The sequence below is a fragment of the Penicillium nucicola genome, assembly GCF_028828085.1.
Source record: "Penicillium nucicola strain IBT 29836 chromosome Unknown utg000010l, whole genome shotgun sequence".
NCBI lineage: Eukaryota > Fungi > Ascomycota > Eurotiomycetes > Eurotiales > Aspergillaceae > Penicillium > Penicillium nucicola.
In genome coordinates this window covers 2468142-2493788 of record NW_026643134.1, presented here as the reverse complement: position 1 = coordinate 2493788, position 25647 = coordinate 2468142, and the positions used below count along the sequence as shown (strand labels likewise).

Genomic DNA, 25647 nt, shown 5'->3' with positions numbered 1-25647 from the left:
AATTCATCGGTCTCACTACGTACGGCCCTGACCTTCTCTTATATTTTGTGTTAATACATCTGCCACCCTCTCCCTCGCTTTGGAAATCAGCCCCTACTATATAACTTGTAGACACGATCAGGCGTTCGGAACGAGTTCTTACTTCAACTGAATAGAAGCACCTACATCGCGATTACGAGACTAGCTACGCTGCAACAGGTAAAAAGTACTTTGATTTGATTGATTGATTGAACTGAAAAAGCCAGAATCAAAAATGCAAACAGTCCGTCCGTAGTTCAGGCCAACTTTCTCTGTAATCCCTCACATGTTCCATTATGCAATCAACTGTCATAGTAAAACCTCAGATGCCTGACGGATAATCGGGTTCTATCAGAAGAAAAGCAAAATCAGTAAACGGGCCACGAAAGAGAGAAAGAGAGTCACGCCAAAGAACGCCAACCCACATCACCCTCACCAAAGTATCCAGTGTCTGTGTCGCTCGCCGCGGCTCTGCTGGCTCTGGCTGCCCTGAGAGATCTGGTGGCTGCGATTGCGTCGATGGCCGCGGTTATCGCGACGGCGATGGCTACTCTGGACGCTCTGCTGGTCCTGGTTGCCCTGGTCATTCTGGTTGTTCTCACCACCCCGAAGACTCTGGGTACCCTGGTGACTCTGGAGACTCTCACGACTCTCGGTTTCACGCAGAGAAGAGAACCAGCGTGGGTCAGAGGCGCGCGACGAGCCCCAGGCGGTCATGTTCAGGTGGCTGGCAAGCTCCAGGAGTCTCTGGCCGGGCTGGTAAACGCAGAAGAAGTTCTCATCTTTGTGGCGAGCAGTTGCACCTGCATATCGTCGGTACTCATGGATGATGTCGGCTGGGTCCCAGCCTTGGGCACGTCGGAAGCATCCAACCATAGCCCCAGTGGCATGCTAGATATGCTTAGTCGGTTGGTCGGTTTTGTTTTGTGATATTAATGTGCGAGGGGACTTTACCTTTCCATTATCGCCGTGAATGAGAATGGGGTGGTTTCTGGTGTCGATCACGAACTCGAGGATTCTGTCAATGTCGCTGTTCATGTTCAACTCGCTTTGCATGTTGCGACGAGGGGGAGTTTCGTTTGGACGGAGAGGGTCTCGCGGCAGAGGTGGGTGCAAGATGCGAACTGCGTGGTCGATGAGATAATCTGCCTCTGCGTCGTCATATTCTCTGTCTGTAAGCTTCCTGTTTCTGGTTGTCAGCTTTCTCTTGTGTCGCGATTCAAGACCGCCGTCTGTGCACTGACAGGATGGTACGAATACCACGCAGATTCTGGCCGTTGTGCTGAAGATTGGGGAACCCCGAGCGGTACACTCCGTGGACAACCTGACCGAAGTCGTTGTTCGCTCTTGGCTCTGACATTCTGAAGGCTGAGGCTGCAGCTTGCCTCGAGCTCAACAGATCAGCCCAAACGAGCCACAGCGGTTGAGGGATGTTGGGATAAGAAGCGCCAAAGTTCAAAGCGAGAGAGGCCGTGGAGAAAGAGAAAGAGAAAGAGAAGAGAGAGAGATGAAAATCGGTTGAATTTATCGCTGGGCCGTGGCAGATAGGACGAGGCAACCAAAATACGTATACCCGCTTAAAAGTAAGGACTGCTCTATTCGGAGGGCGTGGGCTTATGTGTTTGTTCTTATTATGAGCTTACTCCTAGTGAAAACTTCTACAGGATCAGAACAATTGAGACGAATGTTAAATCACTATTATTCTCAGCAGAATAGCTAAGCCATCAAGCTATTCATTGTCAATCAAGTAACAATATGTATGCAATAGCGGTATATCATATCTAGAGGTGTCTATCCTAGAAGCAAACATCCATGAAAAGCAATCAAGCAGACTTCTCACCCAATCCAAACATCCGGATAGAGTTGTTCCAAGCCCTGTTAAAAAACAATTAGCGGCGATATTTAGTATGCAGAAAGCAGTAACAACATACGCTTCACAAACTTCCTCCACGGTAATTCCCTTAACACTCGCAATAACATGAGCAACGCGGGCAATAGCAATAGGCTCATTGCGGCCCTTAACCATACAACCCTTCTGCCACTTCTCTTTCTTGACAGCCTTTGGAAGGTCAGGCGCACCGTCAAGGTGCTTCGCCGAAGCATGCGAGGGACGAATCTCACACTAAAACACATCCCCATGTCAGCCCAAGCCCCATATCATTCGCAGTCTGGAATCCAGGATGTACATACCCAAGGCCCATCAGTCTCAATCTGCAACCTGTCAAGCGGAATAGCCTTGACAACCTCCAGATTCTCCTCGGTCTTCAAACTACACCCGTTGACACCAACATCCAAGCCCAGCGCAACCATCCGATGCATCTCCTCCAGGGTGCCGGTGAAACTATGCACAAGACCACGTTTGGGCAGACGCGCCATTCGTGGCGCGAGAAGTCTTTCAAAGTCTTCACTGGCAGCCCGGGAATGCAAGAAGAGTGGCAGCTGGATCTCAACGGCAAGATCGAGTTGAGCCTCGAAGTATTTCAGTTGCGGTGCCTTTTCACTGAGGAAAAGTCTGTCGTAGTCTAGACCGATTTCGCCGAAGGCTACGGCGAGCCCGTCTTTCTTGGCTTGTACGGTCATTGTCCAGAGTTCTTGGAGCATCTTTTGCGCTCCTTCTGGGTATTCATCGAAGAGCTTTGCTTGGCAGGGATGGACTCCAACTGTTGCGTAGCAGAAGCCGGCTTTGGGTCTGGGTTAGTAGATGGGAGGGTGGTGTGGGGGGAATAGACTCACGGTATTTGCTGGCGATGGAGATGGCGTGTTTGGATTCGACTAGGTCGGATCCTGTAACCATGAACTTGGAACAACCCACGTCTTTTGCGCGCTGGATTACGTCGTCCAGGTCATCTTCGTGGGCTTGCTTTCCGTGGTATTCACCGCGGAAGACGGGGTCGCTGAGGTTGATCCCGATCTGGAGGATGTTAGATTTTGCTTTTTGAAGGCTTGTAGCCCTGGGAATGCTCAACGCACATCGACATATCGGAGTGTGTTTGTGGATTCAGCCATTTTGAAGTGGGCGGAAGTGGAGAATGCTTTTTGTCTTTCAACAGAGCTGTAGGAGACCGATGGCAAGTTCAGTCCTTTGTTGAAACCTGCGATATTGCTTAGTCTGAGTTCTTTCTAGAATTAGGGTCCCATGTCAGGACTATATCTCATATCACCCCGGGCGACAAACCTAAAAAGAGAAATTTATCGATCCCTGCTGCCCTCGTAGGCAATGTAATATTCCGTCGCAAGAGATTCACCGCGCTTCTATGAATGGCAGCTTTTTGCATCAGATGACTCACGCGGAAATCTCGCTATTGCGTTGGCGGTAAAATACTTTGACTGTTGAACGTTTTGTGTTGACTAAGGGAGCCGCTGTGGCGGTGGGCTGTGGCTGGGTTTCTGCCTTACAACCCAGGCCAGAAAGTGGTCTCCACGGAGAGAAATCCGCAAGCCAGTCGGGAGTTCGCCGATTCCGCTTGTCTGTATATACTTCTGGTCAACAGACCCTAGAACTTGCGATAGGGCAAATTAACCATCTGGGTGACACACTGTAGAAATTGAAGTCATTATCTTACTGACCAGCACTTTTGCTCACACAGCATAAACAAAACCATCCTCTAAATGGCAAACAAAGTCAACAAAACCACAGGCCCGTGCAGTCCGGGGTAAGTCCGGGGACCTGGCCGATGAGCTCTCCCGGACCCTGGTTGGGTATTTAATGACGGCCAGGATCCCCGTGAATCACCAACCTGCATATAATTAACCCCCTACGCACGCTGACGCACTCATCCCAAGATGACAGACCAAAAGCTTGTGTCCGTCCAGCAAATCTCCAGCCACAATTCCCCTAGCGATTGCTGGGTAGTGGTCGACAATCAAGTGTGGGATGTGACCGACTTCTTGGAAGAGCATCCAGGGGGATCAACAGGTAAGTACTGCAATATTCAATCCTCTCGACCAAATAAAACCCAACTAACATACATCTCAGTAATCCTCAAATACGCCGGCAGAGACGCAACAAAAGCCTACTCAGAAGTGCATGCGCCCAGCGTAATGAAGAATAACCTCTCTGCGCAAAATTTCAAAGGCACCCTAGACCTGTCAACAATCGATGCCGAATGGGCCCAACCACCACCAGAAGAGAATCCCACGGTGATACTGGAACATGAGAAACCGCCCCTGCACACCCTGATCAACGCGCACGATTTCGAACACGTAGCCTCGAAAACAGCCAGCAAGAAGACATGGGCCTTCTACTCCAGCGCCTCCACAGATCTCATTACGCGCGACGCAAACAAGTCCTGCTTCGACCGGACCTGGTTCCGGCCTCGCGTGCTGCGAAACGTCCGAGACGTGGATACAACAACGACTATCCTGGGCGGGAGTTATAAGCTCCCGCTCTTTGTCAGTCCGGCTGCGATGGCGAAATTGATTCACCCGGATGGGGAGTGTGCCATTGCACGGGCGTGTGGGAAGAAGGGGATCATGCAAGGCGTGAGTGTATCACATATCCCATACAGACCCAGTCCCCTCCCCAATATGACATTCAATTACAAGCCACACAAGCAGTCCAATCTGACGAATGCTGTAGATATCGAATAATTCCTCCTATACAATGGACGAGCTCCGCACAGCAGCACCAGAAACCCCGTTCTTCTTCCAGCTCTATGTAAACAGAGACCGCGCCAAATCCGCCGCCCTTCTCCGGCAGTGCAATGCAAACCCTAATATAAAGGCAATCTTTGTCACTGTTGACGCAGCCTGGCCTGGGAAGCGTGAGGCGGATGAACGCGTCAAAGCAGATGAGACTCTCTCTGTCCCGATGTCTCCCTCCAAGGCCCAGAATGACAAGAAGGGCGGCGGACTAGGCCGCGTCATGGCCGGCTTCATTGATCCGGGGTTGACATGGGAGGATTTGAAATGGATCAAGCAGCAGACTTCCAAACCGGTGTGTTTGAAGGGGGTCATGTGTGCTGATGATGCGATGCTTGCTGCTCAGGCTGGACTTGATGGCATTCTGCTGAGCAATCATGGTGGTCGGAACCTGGATACTAGTCCCCCGTCCATTGTGACCTTGCTGGAGATTCAGCGACGGTGTCCGGAGGTTTTTGAGAGGTTGGAGGTCTACGTTGATAGTGGAATTCGGCGTGGGACGGATGTGCTCAAGGCTGTTTGTTTGGGGGCTACTGCTGTGGGCATGGGAAGGAGTGTGCTTTTTGCTACTAATTATGGACAGGACGGTGTTGAGCATTTGGTTGATAGTGAGTGTTTTTGTTACTTCTTCACAGTCGCGGTCGTTGTGGCTTTGCTAACGACTTCTCTCGCAGTCATCCAAGACGAACTCGAAACCGCCATGCGCAATGTCGGTATCACATCCCTGGCGGAAGCTTCCCCAGATCTCGTGCACACCGGTGACATCGACCACCTCGTTCCGGCGTCCCGCTCACACCCATACGCTCGGGCCATAGCTAAAGGCCGGCGACCGGGCGCGAAGCTTTAGCGTTCGTGAAGGAGGGTAGAGTGAGGGGGTCGTGGATGTACAGTGTACACTGTCGAGTGTCGGTCTCCCCCGACTGGCAGTGATGACCGCATGGCGCAGTAGCCCCCTCCCAGGTTGTCTCGCAGGTTATTTCAGGGATTAGATATACAGCGTATAACCCCGACCATATGGCACAGAATCACCCCCAACGGTTTCAAATTCCCGAAATCCAGGGGCGAGAATTAGAGATGGAATTCAGGAACATTTCCCCTATGCCAAGCCTTATGGCCCTTGCCTCCCCCTTAAGATCTGAACAAAATTCAGACAGTTGAACTGGGTCTGCTGATCTGTATCTATCTTCCGGTCTTTCCGACACGCGGGGAATATTAGTGTTTGAGATCAGCCCTGTGTGAACACGTAGGCACCAGTCCCCCTGGTCTATTAGGTAAATGGTCCCGTTCACTGGTGGACGGTGAACTGTCACGTTGAAGACTACGGTGTAGAGCAGAGCATAGGGGAATAGGGAAATATGGACAAAAATAGGCGTAGATCCCCGCTCCACTCTACCCACTAACTCGCCCAACTATTGTCTTGGAACACTCCTGATGCTTAGATCTGGTCATGGGATCACAGATTCCTGGAGTGAAGAATCGACTTGCATCCAATTCCGGATTCATTCCTGGCTTACATGGACATGCTTGACCGACAGTTGTGAAGAGGGGTGGGCAGCCATTCAGCGTAGAGGGATTTGATAGTCCCACCCGGGGGTTAGAGTACTATGTCCGGGCCGTTTGGAGAGAAGGGAGATCAGGCAATTGCGTTATGTGGGCTGGTGTATTTACTATTGGATGTGTTGAGCGATGATCAGTCGGAGAAAGAGATGTACCGGGTACATCTTGTCACTCTGTGTTCTGGTGGGTACGGGGTAGACTGAGTCCCGAGGGGGAGGTATCGGGTACGTCGATCGTCTCTTCCCTTGATATTCACCGAACCACCAGAACAGCAGCGTGGGAGATAAGTAAGATGCGAACAGGGTGTCGCACAGGTCGAACCCTGGAAGCCGGTGCATTCTAGACTTGCTTGATAACCAAAGTGAGTGTTGACGTCGACACCTCTGGACTCTCACCAGCTCCACTGCGGGTCCATCCTGCCAAGCCTCGTAGCTCTCAACAATTCCTATAAAGCACAGCTTCACTCCGGACCTTTTTCTTCTGTCTACCCTTTTGTCTTCTTCACTACCTTTGATCTCTACACTTAGTCTCTGTTCTACACTTGAGACTTATAACCCACCTCTGCCCTCGACTCAACCACTCACATCCTCTACCCTATCTATACATCATGTCTGCTCCTCGTTCATCCCTCCGCGCTCTCCGCGTACTCTCGCAGCCTACTGCCCCCTCAGCTCGTCGCTGCCTACACATCACTGGCGTGCAATCCGCTCAGCCTGCAAACACAACCGACAAGGCTGTTTCCAACCACGACATGCTCCAATCCAAAGCCTTTGCCATTTCCATGCGCCGAATCAACGGCAACGCTTTCTCTGAGTAAGTCATTCCCACCTACACCTAAAACTACACCTCTACCTGAACCTGCCACACTTCCAATCCTCTTCAATCCTCATTCTTCCACCCCACCAGAACCAAATAGCTAACATCAAGCCAGCACCCCCCGGCAATTCAACACCTCCCGCTCCTCCAAAGCCCGCAACGACACCTCCACTGTCGACCTCGTCTACATGCCCACAATGGCCGACCTCGACGCCGCCCCAATGCACCGCGGCATCCAAGTCCCGGTCCTCCCCGAAACACACTCCATCGGGGCCTTCTCCTCCACCCCCTCCGCCCCACCCATGAAGCCCCAGATCTACACAGTCGCCGGTACCGGTGCCGACGTCGCCGCCAGCGCCATGAGCGAAGTCGTCGACAACCACGCCGTCGATCTGGACCCCTTCTCGCTGACCGAGGCTGTGGGTCGCTCGCGCGTCGGCGAGGAGCTCAGCAGACAGCAGAACGGGTCTGCTCAGCCGGGTGCGATGCGTGAGCTCTGGACAGGCTTTTTGGACGATGTGATGGGGCCCAAGGAGGTCAGGAAGTAGATTGCTTCTTCTTTTATTTTATTTACCCTTACCTTGCCGTGGCTTGATGTTGTTTCCATCTTTCCTGTTGACGGGTTCGATGCTGGATATGACTTGGGCCTGCTTGGCTCGGGTGCTGCTTTTGTGCGAGAACTAGCGTTTTGATGTATTATTTTGTCTTTTGTCATGGAGAGTTGCTTTCCGTGACTTACTAGCCGGTCCAAGGCTCTTACTTTTTCTCTATATCTTATTCACTGCAACTATATCAGGTTGTATCAATTGATCAAATCCCAACGTGAATCTCTAATGGGCTATAACTTATAACTTATAACTTCATACCTACATCTACACACCCATCCACCTTCTCCTTTCACCTTCATCCTAAAGAAAAATTAAAAAAAAAGAACCCGCATTTTCGTCTTACCTCGGCACATCTATACCAAGTCCCCACAATGATCTACGCCAAACAGATCGGACTCAATCCCGATTTCCAACAGCACACATCACCGCCATAGCCTGCAGTGCCGACACCAAAACAAAAGCTGTATCCCGCCATTGAGGCATATCCGTACCCGTATCTGTTTCTATACGGTACATACCGTAGACTCACTCCATCCCTGGTCCCGATCCTGATCCCGATCCCGACACCACTGGACAGTGAGCATGCCTACTCCGGATATAAGTTAACGTTACTGGAGATCCACAATGATGTCGAGCGATCAACCGGGATAATCTTTTACAGTTCCGAGGTGTTGCTTTTCCCGGCGCCGGGGCGGACGGGTTGGTGTTGGTGTTTGTGGGGTGCGTCGGAGTATGTAGGACAAGCCCCGGATCGGGGGGTTTCGGAGGATGGGGTGGTTATTATCTGATTGTTTTATCAATTGGGTTGGTGGCTGTTCTGAGGCTGTGTGGTGGATGGGATGAGGATTGGTTTGTTGGTTGGTTGGTTTGTTTGGTCTCTTGGTGTGAGGGTGGGATTAAGGGTGTGGCTGGTGTTGGGGTTGTTTCGGCTGTAAGGGGTGAGGCTGTTTTCTTGGTTTCTTTGGGTCTTTGGGTCTTTCTGGGGTGTGTAGGGATGATGTGACGTCGTTCTTGGGTTGTTTCATGTTGTTTGTGGCCGGGCTTGGATTGTCGATGGCTTGGGTTTGTATACTTGGTGATGTTGTGACGTGGCTTTCGTCTAAAGGGTTGACATGCATTGGTCTGGATAGGATTATGCTGGGACAGGGTAATATAGACTTGTTTGTTTGAATTGAGGTCTAGACTATGTAAGGTCTTCTACACCTGACATAAATGGCTCACAGCCAAATTGAGATGCTCAATGCCACTGTTGGATGTTCATGGTTACTTTATGAGCAATTATGGTAGGTATTGTAATCACTCCATTCAAGTAGCACAATGCGACTTTGGCAGGACCTTATTGGTGGTGCTGGAGCATTTCTGATATGGCAGCGTGTGACGCTCGTGCTGATGAGATACTTCATTGGTCAAGCGGTATGTATGATTGAGGTCAGAGTAGGCGACAGCAATGCATGAAATGATTATACTCGCGTCGATTTCAAGTTGTGGAGCCATATGCCTGATGCGGTATTCATTCCAGGTAAATGTATTGAGAAAAGAAACATAAGCTGTCCATGTTTGCTTGCATTTTACTCTCCATGTTCCGAGTTATGGGTATGCCTACTGTAGAAGACTTCGAAGTAATCAAGCCCCTTTCCGATCGGATCGGCCCGACCGTAGAATTTTGGGAGATTTCAACCGAACCATAGCTACAGTATTGTGTTCTATACGGTCAAGCTGAATTCTCTCTATCTGAAACATCCGCAGTTCGTGGATGCAGACGACGTGGGGCCTGGTGGCTTGGGATCTGTATGATGGATCTCCTAGTTCCAGCCAACGACTTGTGTCGTTGCCCTGCATAGTGCATCGTTTACATGAGAATCAAATGGATTGGGAGTGGTGTTTATTTTGGTATCAGGGTACCATTCATGCGAATCGAACTAATTGTCCAGTCAGAGGTACTTGTGCGAAGCCAAGTGATGTGCAGGGTCTCGACCCATGTGGAGTGTCGAGTTCTAGACCTTTGGACTTGGACGCGCAATCCTACAGGTCGCTTGAGCTCATTTGTGCAAGAATTTGGTGCTACTGTACATACCGTAGAACGCATCAGTTTCAGTCGACTCGGATGCTTGAGGCCTTGTTTTCTGCTCTCTGTAGGGTGATTGTTCCTGAAAACTCTGATCTTTCAACTAGACCTCGGGAGACCGTTGTGATATGGTCTGAATACTGTACAGTAAGCCAGAAAAGAAAGTCCAATCGAGGCAACCAAAAGCGTCACGATTTTCGAATAAACTTGGCAGTTAGCGCTATCATAGACTGAGGATTGAGCTTGGCCTAGCGGATCACTAGCTTTGGCTGACAAGTTGATCGTAGCCCCAAAACAGTAACATGTGGCTCCTGTTCAGGCGCCACTAGACCCTGTTTCCTCTAGCCCGAACTGTTCTCCACAGTTCTTGCCCAGGGGGATTTTCCCCCTCACATTTGCTTCTCCTCTTGATTTCGTGTACTTTCATTTCGTTGCTCTCTTCTTTGTGTCTCTCTCTCATATTTGTTTCTCTCATCTTTGTTTCTCTCAATCGCTTCTTTCCTTTACTACTCCGTAACTCCCGAGCTCCACTGATTAGGGACACAACCTCGAATCGACTCGATTCAAATGCGGGCTCACTTTTCCCGCACCTAATCCCTCCTTGGGATCATGCATCTCTCATCATGTTTGCTCATTGCCTGCCTCAGCGGCGTGCACGCCTTCTATCCGTGGGAGCTGCGAGTGGAAGTCGGTACCGTGGAGCCAATTCAGCGTCGCTTTATGCCATGGAGCTTGATTGAAGCCAAGATCGATGACACTGTCACCAAGCCCCCCACTCTCGACCTGAAGAAGTACCCTGTTCGTCGCGATGATACTTACAAGATTGTCGAGTCGCACACGCCTTCCATGGCAGACAGTGCTGCGCTGAATCAGGATGGAACCGATTACTCTTACTTCTCTACCGTGCTGGTGGGCTCACAGAAGACGGAAATGTGGTTGGCTCTCGACACTGGTGCGCCCAACACATGGGTCTTTGACTCCAAATGTACCGAGGATGTCTGCACACAACACCACACTTTCGACCGATCTACCTCGACCAGCTACGTCTCCAACAGCTCGACATTCAGTCTCGGCTATGGCAGTGGCACTGTCCTTGGACAACTCGGAACCGATACTTTTTCAATTGCAGGCATCGAAGTCTCGTTGGAATTCGGCCAGGCCAACAATGCCTCGGACACTTTCAAGAGCTACCCATTCGACGGTATCCTCGGTCTGGGTCGCTCCCACACATCTGGGTGGAACCTCCCATCCTTTATGGATCGTGTTGCGGAAGGAAAACACATCAAGAACAACTTCATCGCTTTCAGTCTGTCCCGCGCAGCAGATGGTGACAAGGACGGGGAGATCAACTTTGGCGGTCTCGATACAACCAAATACGACGGAGACATTCAATACACTGCCACCGACTCGGGCATCTGGAACATCCCCTTGGATGACGCCTACGTGAATGGCAAAGCTTGCAAGCTTTCCGGCAAATCTGCTACAATCGACACCGGAACCACCTACGTTCTAATTCCCCCTGATGATGCAGCAGTTGTCTTCGGTCTTGTTCCCGGTTCATCTGCATCGGGCAGCAACCACATCATCCCATGTAACACAAATGTGACACTGGAGCTCGAGTTCTCGGGTGTCAAATACTCCATTTTACCCGAAGATTATGTTGGAAGTCCAACAGAATCAGGCTCGGATTCTTGCATTTCAACCATTGTCAGCTATGCATCTAATGGAGTCAACACCTGGCTCGTCGGTGATGTGTTCCTGAAGAACGTCTACACCGTTTTCGATTATGACAATGCGCAGATCGGCTTCGGATCCCTTGCTTCTGGGTCAACCAAAGGCAATGGAACATCCACTGCACCCCCAACCTCAGCTACCGCAGCGGCGGCTGCCTCCAGTGCTAGCCAAGCTGCAGCTGAGTCTAGCGCCTCCACCGCCGCAACTTCCACAGTCTCCGGCAGCTCCGCAGCACCACTCAACCGTGGCATTAGCTGGTCTATGTTCACAGTCATTCTCGGCGCTTTCTTCGTCTGAAGCTCTTTAGCCCATGTTTCTTTTTCAGCGAACTTGATTTGGCGACAATCACATCCGCTTGTATTATGTACTCTCGCTCACCTGTTACGTGCTCTCGCTTCATGCACATCTATTCACTTCTGTCCATACGAATGGGTACACGCCCATCCCAGCATATGTTCACGCTGTCTATCTGTCGTTTTATCAGCTGCACATATCACTCGCTTCTGCTGGATACCCCAAATTTCTGTTTTACCTGACAAAAGTCGCTGGCGTTTTCATTTAGATGGTTCGATGTCTTCATGTACAAGGCGTGCCATACTTTAATGATAGAAACAACTGTCAATTCTAATAACTCAATACAACCAAGATGTCTTTCATCCTCATTCATGTCCACATTCATAACCCTTTCACAGGCTCTTCTGTGGAATCAACGAGTAATTCTTCGGACCAGAATCTATCAATGTCAGCATGCATCCCAGCTTCCAAACCCCCAACAGTGAACCTACCAAGAATTGAGCGATCAAAGTCCCCAACCCCATTAAACCCAGCAACGCCCATCAAAATATCCAAATCAGCCAACAAAGATTTCATCACATGCCTCACACCCTCCTCCCCAGCAATACTCAACCCCCAAATCCACAACCGTCCCACGAAAACAAACCTCGCTCCAAGCGCCAAAGCCTTCACAACATCACTCGCCCCCCTCACCCCCGAATCAAACATAACATAAATCTTCTCCCCAACAGCTTCCGCAATACTCTCCAAAGCATCAAGACTAGCAACCGCCCCATCAACCTGCCGTCCAGCATGGTTACTAACCACAATCCCATCAACCCCAAACTCAACACACCGCCGCGCATCACCAACCGACTGAATCCCCTTGATAGCAAACGGCCTCCCCCCACTAATCCCCTTCCAAGTCTCAATCAACCAAGGAATCTTCTCCCACGACCACGCCCGCCCATGCCAAACAGAATCAATCCACTTCACCGAAGCCGCAACAACATCGACATCGGGATCGATCCCGCTCTCCCGACACCGTTTCCGAAAGACAGGATCCGAAAGCCCCAAATCCGCCCCGAATCCACGGTAAAACGCATAGTTCGACGCCGACACATCGTCGTGTCGCCATCCAAGCTGCCATGTGTCCGTCGTCAGCATCAGCGCGTCAAAGCCCGCCTCCCATGCTCTTGTCAGCAGGGACACGGTCAGCTCGTCGTCGTGCGGCATGTACAGCTGGTAGAAGCGCGGGTTACCGGGTCCGTTGGCTTTTCCTACGTCTTCGATTGATGTGCTGCCGGCTGTGGAGAGGCAGTAGGGGAGGTTGAGTTCGCCGGCGACTTTTGCGACGGCGCTTTCGCCGGCTGCGTGGTAGATCTTGTTGATTCCTATTGGGGCGAAGCCGATCGGGGCTGATACTTTGTGGTTGAAGATTTCGGTGCTGGTGTCGCGGTTGTTGGTGTCGATTAGTTGGTTAGGGATTAGTCGGTGGCGGTAGAAGGATTGTCGGTTTGTCAGGTGCGTGTTTGAGAGTCCTGCGTTGGAGGAGGCGTAGTACCTGTTTTATTTTCGTTAGTTGGCTGTTGTTGCTTGGGGGTTGGTTTTATGGGTTCGATATTGGGGAGTTGTACCAGCCGCCTTCGCTGAGCTTTTCTTTGGCTCTTTCTTCTAGTTTTCGAGGATCTGGCTCTGATGTTAGTATCTTTTATTGTTATGCTGTTGGGACTGAACTTACCAGTGTTGAACAGTGGCGCCTGTCCTTCGTTCTGCTTCAAAAAGTTCTCGCGTTGGTAGAGACCCCATTGGGGCGTGGTGCGGTTCTTGATATGAGGGTTGTTGGGGTCACTCATGTTGATTTTGATGTATGAAATCCAGTTCTTAGTTATTCAAATTCGAGGAACAGTAGAGACAGCTGTGCTTTGAGTTGATACAAGCACTGAAATGCATTGCGTGGATGTTTGTGAACTTTATAGATCTGTTTTATCTAATCGATGACTTCATTTGACGCTGCATGGCCGTTCTCGGACGAGAGAACATTATATCATGGTATGACTTCGGTCCGGGGGATCTTGTTTTAGTCTTTATGCATGATGTGTATGTTTGGTTAAGATCTGCGTGGTGATCTGCGCTAAATTCTTATTTCGTGTTCATGGGTTGCGATGACTGGGTCGCTTCTAGGGCCGGTATCTATAGATCCTGGTTGTCTGATGTTGTTTGAGTGCTTTTGTTTTTACCGCTGGTATTTGTTCATTTGTCATTTTGTTCAAGTTACTCTGGTTATTCTATGTTTGATACTTAGGGTCTGGTACAGTAGTGTGAGGAGTTGGTTCGGTCGCGTGTGACGGTGCCCTGTCTTCTGTCTATCAACATACGGATGTTACAGGTACCAGAACTGAAACAGATTGGATACAACTGGGGCTTACATGGCTACCATGGACAAAATATGGGGACTTGTGATGCTTGTCGCCCGAGAAGTCCGTTGGGGTGGTATACACCCCGGCTGAGCTTTCTCTCACTTGCTGATCAACAACACAAGCATAAGAGCTACGTGTATGTATCCATCCTAATTGGATTAATTGATAGTGGAGAGAGCCGGGCGACCCTGAGGGTGATTGTATCGGCCGAGAGTGCTTGGTGCTGTTCGCAGAAGCTTGTTTCAAAGATATATAGCGACGTCTGCCTGTTTTTAAAATCAACGTAGCAAGAAAGTAGTTGGTATTTCTGTTTTTTTTTACTGATACATTTCGTGGCTTTTCACAATTAAAATGACTCACCCGTCAGATCAATGGCTACTTGGTGCTTGGTCTGTCTTCAACCTGTTCAAATTACTAGTATAGGCTTGTAGTCCAAAGATCAGATACTGAAGTTACTGGACGAAGAGCCTATGGCGACCCTGCTGCCATACCATATGAGGAGCATTTTGCTTTTGCCAATTGTTAGAAACATTTAAAATGCTATAAACATGCCTGACTGAAGCTGAACCCTCATGCTGCATAGTGTCTCGACGCGAGTTCTCCTGAATTTACCTAGCCCGGCCAACCGAGAGAATACAGACACCCGGAAACAATCACTGAAATCCCTCTCAATCTCACCAACAAACTTCTCAGCAATGCGGTCTTGACTAAGAAATCGGAAGTATAGAGCTCGGCAATTTCGTCGGGATCCGAGAATCCCCGTCGGCGGCTAACTGCATCGGGATCCTCGGGAACGTCATCGTCACTACTCGGCCCAGTTGTTTTTCTTTTCTAACCTCATCAAACACCTCAAACCTCATACAATGTTCGGCCTTGCAAGTAGAAGGTCAGCGCTTGCTCGCTCAAAATGCCTGGCTCCATCATTGCCGGCGCGAGCCATGGTTGCAGCCCAGCCTCTCTGCGCCAACATGCAGGAGTTTCATTCCACCCCTGCGCAGTGTGAATCCCGGCCAACTTGGATGCCGATGCGTGTTAAAACGCCTTGGATCGATGCTTTGACGCAAAGTCGGGAGGCAGCTAAGGCCGACTCAAAGGGGAATGCGGCTAAGGCTATTAAGCCAGACTTGACCCCGAAGAAGATGTGTGATAGTGCTTACACGGCTGTATGTTACAAATAACGTTAAAGCCATGGGCAATTATGGTTGGATGCTGACCAGAGATTTTGTAGGTTTTGCCATTGGCCCAAGACAAGTGGCTTCTGGATTCCTATCTCAACTCATCGGGCCACATTAGGTGAGTTCAAGATTAATGCGTTCAAAGAGCATTTTACTGATGTTGAACCAGGCTCGGATCTCTGTTGATGGACCTTGATGCCCTGGCTGGCATTATTGCCTATCAACATACTGGCGATGGCGTGTCAACTGTCACAGCTGCCGTAGACCGAATCACCATTGAGCACCCTCTAATGGAGATCTGCGATCTCGAGCTTAGTGGCCAATGCACATATGCAACAGGTCGTTCCAGTATGGAGATTTCATGTCAGGTCAGCAAGGTTCGTCCTGATGGCCAGGCAGCTCAGCCAGAGGACGTTCTCATCACTTGTGCATTCACCATGGTCTCCTTAGACCCGGCCACGAAGACGTATGTTCACCCTTCTTCTTATGTACTACAGCGAAACTAATCTCTGGCTTAGCCCCGTACCCGTGGCTCCTCTTCTCGTCGAAACCGAAGAAGAAAAGCGTCTCTTCAAGAAAGGCGAAGCAAACTACCAAGCCAAGAAAGCTCTCCGCAAGCGCAGTCTCCTCGAGCGAGCCCCAGACGACGAAGAGAGTGATCTAATCCACTCAATGTGGACAAAGGAAATGTCATACCTAAGTACGCAACCCCCAAGCCATCCACCAAACCCAATCCCAAACTAATAAGAACCAGACCCCCAAACACCCCCAACCCGCCCAGAAAACCAAGTCTTCATGAGCGACACAGTCCTCAAGTCCGCCATGATCATGCAACCCCAAAACCGCAACCGGCACAACTTCATGATCTTCGGTGGTTTCCTCCTCAAACAATCTTTCGAACTCGCCTTCTGCTGTGCAGCCTCATTCTCCCATGCCCGACCCAACTTCCTTGCTCTAGACCCAAGTACCTTTGAAAACCCAGTGCCAGTCGGCAGCGTGCTATACCTGCGCGCTACGGTTGCGTATACGGAGCCCGAAGAGCGTGAGGGTGATAAAACCAAGTACACCAAGGTGCAGGTGCGCGTTGATTCGAAGGTGAGGGATGTCGAGCACGGCACTAAGAAGTCTACTGGCATGTTCAATTATACTTTCCTTGTTGAGAAGGATGTGCATGTTATGCCGAAGAGTTATGGAGAGTTTATGCTTTGGACCGATGCGCGGAGGAGAGCTAGGAATGCTGCTGCTATTGATCCTGCGCACAAGATGAGTGCGCTGAGGAGCATTCAGGATAGTGTTACTGAGTAAATCGGTTTGGGTTGTGTTTGGCTTTCGGATTGATATAGTTGGGTGGTTTCGCGTTTTAAGTCCGTCATTTGGGGGGGTTTTTTTTTGACAACTTGTATAAGTTATTATTGATGGGGACTTGATCTTCCATGAAATGTTCAAATATATTGTCAAGAAATCCTTATTTTGTAAACGCTACCATGCACAGGAACAAATATCGGAGAAAAAAGCAATTCTATATATACAACGCCCCAAATCACCATCCAACCCAACCAAGAGCGTATGTATGAAAAGAGGGACGGGGAAGGGATATTTATACGCAAACCAACGCGCCCAAAAGAAAAGAGATAAAAAAAAAAACATGTATAGAAGAAAATAGAGAAAATATCAATTCCTTTCCTTCCCGCTCCAATAGTAAAAAAGAAAAAGAAAAGAAGACCCCCCCGTGAGTATGAACCGTCTGCACCGATGTCAAATGATAATGAGAATGATGAATCCTCCCAAGCAATGCACCAGGTATACACAGAGTATGTTGATCCAATTCACAGCTTTAAGAGATCCCAGATCCCAGCCCAGTTTCCTGTCCCAACTCCCTTTGCCTTGTCCTTCGTTTGTGCTTCCCCCTGTGTGGGTGGATTCGAAGGTTTTATTCCAGATGTCGTTTCATTTCGTTATTTATGGTATATGCCCGTTGGGCTTTTGAGTTTGGTGTTTGGTTTGATGTCACTTTTTGTGTTGTTGAGGTGTTGTGAGAGTAGTATATTGTTTTGGTCGGATATTGAGTGTGGTGGTAGTGACGATGATAGAAGTAGTGGTGGTGGTGTTACTGTTTCGAGAACAGATTTGACGACCCACAGGCCCACAGGTCCGGTTTCTCGTTTGTTAGAGATAAGCGAGCCAGATGCTTGGTCATTGCCTAGACCGGTATATCAAAAGTGGCAAGATACAGGACAAGAAAATGCTAGTATTGCGGTAAAGAGCAAAGCAAGAATATTTGTCTGCTCAAAAGACAAACAAATATCACTGTTCACTCAAAACCTCAGAAATAGCATTCGACGACAGCCCCCCATTTCCATTTCCAGTCTGGTCCCTAGGTTTGTCAGGCTGCTCCTCCTTCATGCAAGCATTCTCCAGAATGTTAGTCCACTTCCCGCTAGTGCCAGCATGACTATGCTTAAGATGTTGGCGGAAATGATCGGCTCGGAAGAACTTCTTCGCATTGTTGCATTCACCAAACTTATGCACAGTAGTCAAATGCTCAAAGCGGGCGTCCCAATCGGCAGATGGGAAATTGGGAAATTCTTCTCCGCAGTAGCCGCATGTATCATGCGAGGGACCGGCGTTTGTTTGGCATGATTGGGCGCCTGAGGCGTGGAACGCTGCTTGGAAGGAGACTAGAGCGGCGCAGGACCAGGAGTGGCGCCGGAGATGGAGGGAGTTTTGGTGGCGTTCCGCTTCGTTTTTGTTTTTGAAGCGGTTGTTGCAGTAGGCGCATGCGTATTGTTTTTCCATTTCGTGGGAGCTGTTATGTGTTAGTTGTTATGGACTTGCTTTGGCAGTGGGTTGGGTGGTTCTTACCGGAGGTCGTCTGGGTTGTCGAATTTCTTGGGCTTCTTTGGACAACAATCACAGATGAATAGGCCGCCCATTTTTGATGTTGTGGGTTTGGGAATGTTCAAGATCGTTGTTGGGACGGACAGTTTGCCGGTAGCATCCGTTGTCGGCGGTTCAAGAGAGGCTGGACCAGGAAGAGCCCTTGCAATCGTTGGCTGGACCAGAGCTGCAGGAGAGCTAGGGTTGAGAATTGATTTTTCGTGATACGTATCGAGATCAGAGCTCGTGGAAAAGCCGCCGGGAGATCGTTGGTCGTACGGCGAAAGGCTAGTCATGCTGCTACCCCCAATAGAAAGCGTAGACGAATAAGAGCCCGAGGTCCGGATGCTCAAAGATGAAGTAGCCGAGAGTGTCCGCTGGCTAATGGGATAATTGGGATTGACAGACAGCGTATTCGTGAATGGGTGACCGCTCGTTCTCCTCTGCGACAAATCGCCATTACTTGTTGCAACATGCAGCGTATGCCTCTCATCACTCAAAGGTTCCCGCGGGGGTGACGAAGCCCGTCGCTTCATGCCCTGCCTTGAATCCGGATACGGCGGAGTAGGTTCTCGAAGAATGAACTGGCGCGGAGGCACCGGCTCATCAGTCGAGAACTCCCCCTCTATATCCGAAAACACGCCATGGTCATAGCTTCCGCGGTTCGATCGGCTCGGTAAACTGATGCTGTCCTCTCGCGATGGTGTCGTTCCACGATGCCGCCGCCGTCCAATATCCCGCATTGATCCCTGGTCGTAGTCCAGCGCTGTTGATGGTGCGTTGCTTTCCACGCTTGGGCTTCGGCCTTCGAGATGTTCTCGCCATCCGGGCTTCGTCCTGGGCGAAACGCCCCCTGATTGAGGGCTGTTGTACCATTTCACGTCGAGTGTTGATCCTTCTGATGGTCCTGGTGATGTGAGATTGTTGGAGCCTCGTGATTGAACGGATGGAACGGTGAGTGCGGATAGTGATCCTCGGTTGTCTGTTCCTAAACTGATAGATCCCCGTGGCGAAAGAGGCTTCCCAATTTTCGATAATAGGTGTTGGTCGTATGCATTTGATGAATCCTTCACACTTCGCAGCGAAAAATCGCGTTCGCCACTCAGACTTTTAAGAAAATCAGTAACAAGAAAATAAAGGAAAATATTGTACGAAACTGAATGCGCAGTTTCGCGCATGCCACTTACACTGGACCTGGCAGATTCGTATTGATTGATATTAAACTGGGTAATCCCTCCGTGGCCGGAGGCTCAATATTAATCTGGGCTTTTGGGCTTCGCGATACAGGAACGCTCCGCCTCCCGTCACAATCATCGATTTGCATAGGATCACTCTGCGGCGCAGCCTCGGGTCGTCGATGGCCGCCCAGCAAGCTAGAATTTGGGTGAATAGGAGGGAGAGAAGTTGAAGAATCCGAGTTTGCGTGGTGCCAGCCAGCGTCATACCCGTTCTCCAGGTCGGGGATGCTTGGCGGAGGAGGCAGTGGTGGCGGAGCAGTGTTCATGATAGACCGAGAAGCTATAGGTAACGGGCCGTGCGAAGCAAAAGACAGCTCGGGCATAGCGGTTGAAGATCTGTCAAAAGTACGGCGATCTCTATGATCATGGAAACTCGAACGCGACGGTCGAAAGTCCATTCTAGAACCAGAGCTGAACCCGGAGAATTAATACGGGCTGGGCGTCATGAACCTAAGGTTGGAGGTCGACCTTGATGGCAATCGTAATAAGCAGGTCAAATCAAGATCCTTGCAGCAGTAACCCAATCCAGTTGAGTAAAAATGTCGGTCGTGGAACCAGCTCCGATTCTTAAGCGGGCCGTTAAGCTCACGATGGGAGTGTTGAAAGGCCAGCTTTTAGAAAAGTGAAGAGTGGCGCAAATTCTTAGTTAGGGCCTTCATGCAGTGCAAGTCTGTTTTCCAAGGTCAGATTATGTCAAAATTATAAACAAAAAACCGGGGGAAATAGGGCTGAAAAGAGGACCAACCTCGGGGGCGTGGGCGATTCGCCTCATATGAAACGTTTCCCGCTATAGTGACACACAATCCGGCCATGGAACCAGGAGGCGATTCAATGGCAAACCAGACTAGACGCGCACATGCTTATAGTAAAACCAGAGGACAAGGAAGGCTATGTAGGCAATTAGTGCCAGTATAAAAGAGCTCTTTAAATTCAGGCGCAGCTGAAGCCGAGGAGAAGCAGGCTGAGAGGAGCTGAGAGTGAGGCGTCAGGAATGCTAGATCAGAGAATGCAAGAATCGGTAAGTTAAGCAAGTTCAAGCAAGTCCAGAGGAGATCTCAAAGGGAGTCGACTAATGAGAAATGAAACAGCAGGTCTCGGACTTAAAGTGTTGGAGGGTGACGTGGTGGAGAGGCGACGGGTCGTATATGTAATGTTAGTTACCATACTGGTATTCCTCGTTACCCTGCTTTTCACTTCCCTGTAATTATATCGAATTTTATTATTTTCATTTCTTTGTATTTCCTTTTTTATTCTTTGGGTAAATTCCTCCCGCGTGGCTCACCACGTTGGATTGACACAAGGCTGGAAGACCCTCAGCCTTAAACGGACAGGCCGGCTCGTAATTTTGGCCCCTTTTCTGGTAGCTTGCCTTCTGTAGTTCCCAACTGCGCATTGCTTGGCTTTTCCAGAAAATGCCATTCCTCGGGAAGTGAAGTCCAGACCGAACGCTGATCTATACTACTCTATACTACCCCATAATCTTCACGTACGGGAAACCAACCAGAACATGGCAGTATGGCTCCCCGTGCGGTAAATCTGAGAGTGGGGGTTGTCACTCGTATATATTGGACGCCTCCTCAGTGTGACATTCCATGGTCTGCTCCTAGAAAGGGGTCACATATCGAGGTGAGCATTACCGAGGGCTGACAGAGACAAGGCCACAGGGCTGGAAATCCCTTTTCGGTAAAGCAACCGGGTCGGAAGTATTACTTGGAGAGACACGTCTCTCAACACCCATGGTTTAGCGGTGGCCAACTTGTAAAGAGAGAGGGGCACCAATGCGGAGTCACGCCTCTGTAAGAATGAAGTATAGATTGGCAGGGCCTTGAGCAGATTTGCAGCCAGTGACAATATACACCGGGGGCTTGGAAGTCTTGGCATTTAGGCTTAATATTCCCCGCCTGAACAGGTGAGCAGGGAATTGTGAAGCCATTCAAATGAGTAGGAGATGAAAACTTGACTATATAGTTCCAAGTTAGCTTCTCCCTCCGTAGGGCATACGGACCCAGATCGGAGTATTCGGATGAACACAGAACATTATTTTGCCTCCACACAAAAACGTAGACAAGTTGTACTTTGACCCACTGATTGCTAGTGTGGTCCACTTGGCGCCTAAGATTGCATGCACTGCCACACTGTCGGCTTGTCATTTGGGCGCAGGGGAGTGAACCTTCTTGTGTGAACATTCAAGAGACATGCGACATGCTGTGGAAAGTAGCAATTCCCTCAAACTGGCCCTGGGAAGTGCCTGGGTTTCTTGAAGACGAAATTGGAACGTTGGAACAAACCTCCAGGGCTGCAGGGAAGGATGAGTAATCCGAATCTCCACACCAGCAAAGCTTCCAGAACAAAAAAAATCTCTGAGCGTTTTCCTTTCCAAGGGTCTTATTTCGCTAAACCAGCTGCTGTACATGGAGGCTAGTACGAGGGGTGTAACGGGGAGGGGTTTCTGAGATCCAGAGCAAGTAAGCCCTATCACACGCATGTACGGCCCTGCCCTCTCCCTGTACAAGTACAGTATTCCATATCAGATCGCCTGACCGTGGGCTCTAATCCCAGCCTATCATGAGATTTGCTCAAAAGTCAGGCTCCAGTACATGTACAGCGTACAGCGTGATTGTACGATCGTACTTCCCGTACGGTGTCTCCACAGACTCATTTTCGAGAGAGTGGCAGTGAGCTTGGCATACAGTCCAACACACTGCATTGCTTCATTACATTGAACCATTGTGGCGGGTTAGTCACTAGTGCAATAAAGTTTCCTATCCCTCGATCGTCGCCGTCAAGTCCCAGCTTGGGATCCAGGAGGCGAGACACCCTCTTCATTCAAAGACGTCACCACTCTTTGGCTAAGCTCCAGACTCCATCGCAGTGCGTCTGTTCTGCATCTCGTTTTAGGAATGATCAGGCAAATACTCCAGCACTAGTAAAAAATTACAGAGGCATCAGGCATCTAAATCTGGTCAAGGCACCCATGGACCCTAGCTGGCACAGCCTGTCAGCAAGCCCCTAGAGAAGATCGGGTGCAATTAACCGCATCACCTCCTGAGGCGCAGCCAGCCTTAAGCCCTAGAGGGCTGCAGCCTAGCAGTGCATGTCACTCGTCGCCCAGATTATGACGCGACGCCTGCTCCTCTGTGGCTGCCCTGTGCTTCGTATGTTCCGTATGCTCCGTATATGACTTCGAGTCACAATCGATATTCCTTCTTTATTACCGGTCTCAGTCAGCCTGTGGGTTCCCCGCGGTGAGTCCACAGTAACACTGACTTCGCCCTTGATTCATCTGTGATGACCCTTGCAGCTGTTGTAACAAATCAGCTTTGAGCATGGTCAGGTTCAGTGTTTGATGTGTGTCGGGAATAAATCACGCTCCACTTGCAGCGTGAAGCGCTTGGCTAGGCTTCTCGTGTATTTTCCACGTCCAATCATGCTAAATTCGGTACTTGTGTGTGTAGTTGTAGGTGTGCGTTACGACGGTGTTAGTGGCGGGCCGTCGGTGAGGGGTCTAGGTTGAGCGCCCTACACGCCCTATATTGAAGAGGGGGCAGTGAGTCGAAGGAATGACTGTGCGCAACTAGCTTGAAGAATCAGATATCCTATCATGTCTTTCTATCGCATGGAAAGACCCTGAGAAGAGGGCCTATACAAACCATCCCCAAAATGTGGAGCCCCTCATACAGTGGGTACTCTGGAGTTGGAGTGCCAGATCAACCCATACATTGCAGATATGATATTCTCAAGGAAGCTACCGTCAAAAACAACAGCACATATTGCAAGTAATGGGGATGTTTCTTTCACCAAGCCTGGCTTCGCAGAGGTGAAATAGAGGACAGACCTGAAACTCTGCCTGAGGCATCGATGTCACCTGCTTTGTCATACCCTTGCCCTATCAGACTTTTTGAGTTTGGCAGCGCCGAGGCTCAACCTCCTCGTCCAAGTAGGAAAGCGTCGACTTCACTCTTAGAGCGCTGACTTCTTTTTGCTTTCTTTTGCATGACACTTTTGTCTCTATCTTCCACATTCTTTCTTTGCTGTATATTGCAGCACCATTCAAAATGGCCATGAATCAAATCAAAGGCCACAACATCTACGTTGGCGGGTTAGTACTTTGTTGATTAGATATCACAACAACATATATGTCCAAAGCAGGGCTGGCAATCGATGCTACCAATCAATATTGCCAGTACCGTGTTTGGCAATTGATTTGACGTTCTGACCGCCAAATATAGTATATTCTGCTTGAAAAACAAAGCAGCAATGGCCCGAGCAGATATCTCCCATGTGCTATCAGTGCTACGGCTGAGCCCATCAGAGGAGACTTTCGAGGGCTATGAGCATCACTCCATAGGAGTTGATGATACTGATGAGGATAATCTATTGGAACATTTCCCCGCTGCCATCAAGTTCATCCAAGCCGGTCTAGACACCGGCCGTGGTGTCCTCGTACACTGGTGAGTCAAAACACATCATATCAATCTTTCATTGGTCCTTCCCTTTCCTTTGATCTCGATCGATCCCTATCTTTCATTGGATGTGAGCTATACTTGTGGCTTCATGCCTCCTACGTCATCACATGTCTATCAATCACGATCTACACGTGGCTGGAGTTTTCTACAAATCCCAGGGTGCATGATGGAGCCTTTTTTTCTGGACAGTCCCGAGCCGGATCAGATTTGCTCAACATAGTAAGATGTACAGTGACTGATGTGATGATCCAGTGCGATGGGGAAGTCCCGCTCCGCAACCATTTGCATCGCCTACTTGCTCCACCGCCAACCGGGTGCGCTCACACCGCAGTCTGCCCTTGCGCTGGTCCGCGAAACCCGGCCCCTCTGTGAACCCAACGATGGCTTCATGGAGCAGCTCGAGCTGTACCATGAGATGGGCTGTCCAGATGATGTCACCGATCATCCCTTGTACCAACGCTGGCTGTATCGCCGCGACGTCGAGGATAGCGTGGCGTGTGGCCGAGCCCCAGAGCTAAAGTCGGTGCGATTCGAAGATGAGCAGCCCATGCGATCCCAAGAAAGCACTGGTCAAACAGTTGAGATCAAATGCCGGAAATGCAGGTTAGTTCCATCCCTAACCTAGATTTTCGAGAATCCTTTGCACTGAGACACGGACCAAATCCGCTAACCTTATATCCACAGACGCAAATTGGCAACAACCCCATTTATCATTCCGCATGAACAAGAAAAGCAACAGAGCGCCAAGATCAACCCGTCCGCTAACTGCGGTCATGTATTCCTTCACCCCCTGACGTGGATGCGCCCGAGTCTCTTCCCATCCGAGAATGCATCCGAGCCTGCCGCCGACGCAACCTACGGATCCCATCCAGATGATGCTCCCCTCTCTGGTCGGCTGACTTGTCCCAATCCTGTCTGTGGGGCTAACATCGGTAAATTCGCGTGGCAGGGAATGCAGTGCAGCTGTAACCATTGGGTTGTGCCTGCAATCGGTCTTGCCAAGGCGCGGGTTGACATTGCAAATCAAGTGAACGTTGCCCAGGGCCCAAGAGCTAATCCTGCGATCCGTCTTCCTCCGAGCATGCGGGCTCAAAATTCCAATGATACCGGGCGTGGCAATCTATGAGGATAGGCGACGAACATCATATGCTTAAATAGAATTACGAGTCATGACAGTTTAACCTCAACTTCTACATACTGTTTCCTTGCTTCATTGTTTTATCCGCTTCGTCGGAAGCCGAAAAGAGTTCACTGGTCTTGTCATTTGCTCATGGGGGTATATCTCAAGCTGGGGGTGATAGTCCACAAAGTTCACAGCTCGACTTCCAGACTGTCAACAAGGCAACCAAGAATTTAGTGCTTCCCGCGCACCCCATGACGAATGACAGACAGACTGTCATGGCTAGTATTTCCTTCCGACTATGGAAATTCAAACAGGCATTCAGCAAAACTCAAATTGAAGCTCGAAACACCGCCTCAACATACCAGGCTGACAGATCTCCCCTGTCCATCCCATGATCTACAAAAAGCCATAAACCTAGAAACACACACTAGGCAACACACCCAGCGGCTCTGCTGACGTGCCCCTGGTTCCGTGTCCCCTTGATAACGGAGAAACCAAGGCATCAGCCCACCGAAATATCAAAAACATACCCACGGTGAAGAAGAAGTACTATACAAGTAGTACCCAAGGCATGCCACGCCACGTCCGCCTCCGCCTCCGCCTCCGCCTCGGATCTTCATCGTCTCACAAGGCAAA

General features: G+C 49.9%; 9 protein-coding genes across 9 annotated transcripts; 5 read left to right on the top strand and 4 right to left on the bottom strand.

Annotated features, from left to right (window-relative positions):
* Positions 1 to 450: 450 nt before the first annotated feature.
* On the bottom strand, positions 451 to 1378 carry yphA (tyrosine phosphatase family protein; the record flags this gene model as incomplete). Its single annotated transcript, XM_057131867.1, has 3 exons — positions 451 to 909; positions 973 to 1201; positions 1263 to 1378. The coding sequence occupies 3 exons, from the start codon at positions 1376 to 1378 to the stop codon at positions 451 to 453; spliced, it is 804 nt and encodes a 267-aa protein (XP_056979855.1).
* Positions 1379 to 1841: 463 nt separating this feature from the next.
* On the bottom strand, positions 1842 to 3024 carry N7511_009489 (3'-5'-exodeoxyribonuclease; the record flags this gene model as incomplete). Its single annotated transcript, XM_057131866.1, has 5 exons — positions 1842 to 1893; positions 1950 to 2140; positions 2209 to 2699; positions 2752 to 2929; positions 2989 to 3024. The coding sequence occupies 5 exons, from the start codon at positions 3022 to 3024 to the stop codon at positions 1842 to 1844; spliced, it is 948 nt and encodes a 315-aa protein (XP_056979854.1).
* Positions 3025 to 3801: 777 nt separating this feature from the next.
* N7511_009488 (FMN-dependent alpha-hydroxy acid dehydrogenase) lies at positions 3802 to 5506 on the top strand (the record flags this gene model as incomplete). The annotated part of the gene is made up of 4 exons (XM_057131865.1): positions 3802 to 3934; positions 3995 to 4500; positions 4598 to 5267; positions 5334 to 5506. 4 exons carry the CDS (start codon positions 3802 to 3804, stop codon positions 5504 to 5506), a joined length of 1482 nt encoding a protein of 493 aa, XP_056979853.1.
* A 1317-nt stretch (positions 5507 to 6823) lies between these two features.
* On the top strand, positions 6824 to 7580 carry N7511_009487 (uncharacterized protein; the record flags this gene model as incomplete). Its single annotated transcript, XM_057131864.1, has 2 exons — positions 6824 to 7029; positions 7148 to 7580. 2 exons carry the CDS (start codon positions 6824 to 6826, stop codon positions 7578 to 7580), a joined length of 639 nt encoding a protein of 212 aa, XP_056979852.1.
* A 2734-nt stretch (positions 7581 to 10314) lies between these two features.
* N7511_009486 (pepsin-like aspartic protease) lies at positions 10315 to 11736 on the top strand (the record flags this gene model as incomplete). The annotated part of the gene is made up of 1 exon (XM_057131863.1): positions 10315 to 11736. The coding sequence occupies one exon, from the start codon at positions 10315 to 10317 to the stop codon at positions 11734 to 11736; it is 1422 nt and encodes a 473-aa protein (XP_056979851.1).
* A 389-nt stretch (positions 11737 to 12125) lies between these two features.
* On the bottom strand, positions 12126 to 13568 carry N7511_009485 (uncharacterized protein; the record flags this gene model as incomplete). Its single annotated transcript, XM_057131862.1, has 4 exons — positions 12126 to 12172; positions 12225 to 13276; positions 13350 to 13401; positions 13454 to 13568. 4 exons carry the CDS (start codon positions 13566 to 13568, stop codon positions 12126 to 12128), a joined length of 1266 nt encoding a protein of 421 aa, XP_056979850.1.
* A 1427-nt stretch (positions 13569 to 14995) lies between these two features.
* Positions 14996 to 16612, top strand: N7511_009484 (putative acyl-CoA thioester hydrolase; the record flags this gene model as incomplete). Its single annotated transcript, XM_057131861.1, has 5 exons — positions 14996 to 15295; positions 15361 to 15425; positions 15477 to 15773; positions 15826 to 16007; positions 16062 to 16612. The coding sequence occupies 5 exons, from the start codon at positions 14996 to 14998 to the stop codon at positions 16610 to 16612; spliced, it is 1395 nt and encodes a 464-aa protein (XP_056979849.1).
* Positions 16613 to 17611: 999 nt separating this feature from the next.
* On the bottom strand, positions 17612 to 19832 carry znfA (putative C2H2 finger domain protein; the record flags this gene model as incomplete). Its single annotated transcript, XM_057131860.1, has 3 exons — positions 17612 to 18113; positions 18170 to 19291; positions 19372 to 19832. Coding segments are annotated over 3 exons (2085 nt in total), but the record flags the coding sequence as incomplete, so codon positions are not given.
* Positions 19833 to 23477: 3645 nt separating this feature from the next.
* dspC (dual specificity phosphatase YVH1) lies at positions 23478 to 25014 on the top strand (the record flags this gene model as incomplete). The annotated part of the gene is made up of 4 exons (XM_057131859.1): positions 23478 to 23521; positions 23652 to 23873; positions 24141 to 24491; positions 24573 to 25014. 4 exons carry the CDS (start codon positions 23478 to 23480, stop codon positions 25012 to 25014), a joined length of 1059 nt encoding a protein of 352 aa, XP_056979847.1.
* Positions 25015 to 25647: the final 633 nt, after the last annotated feature.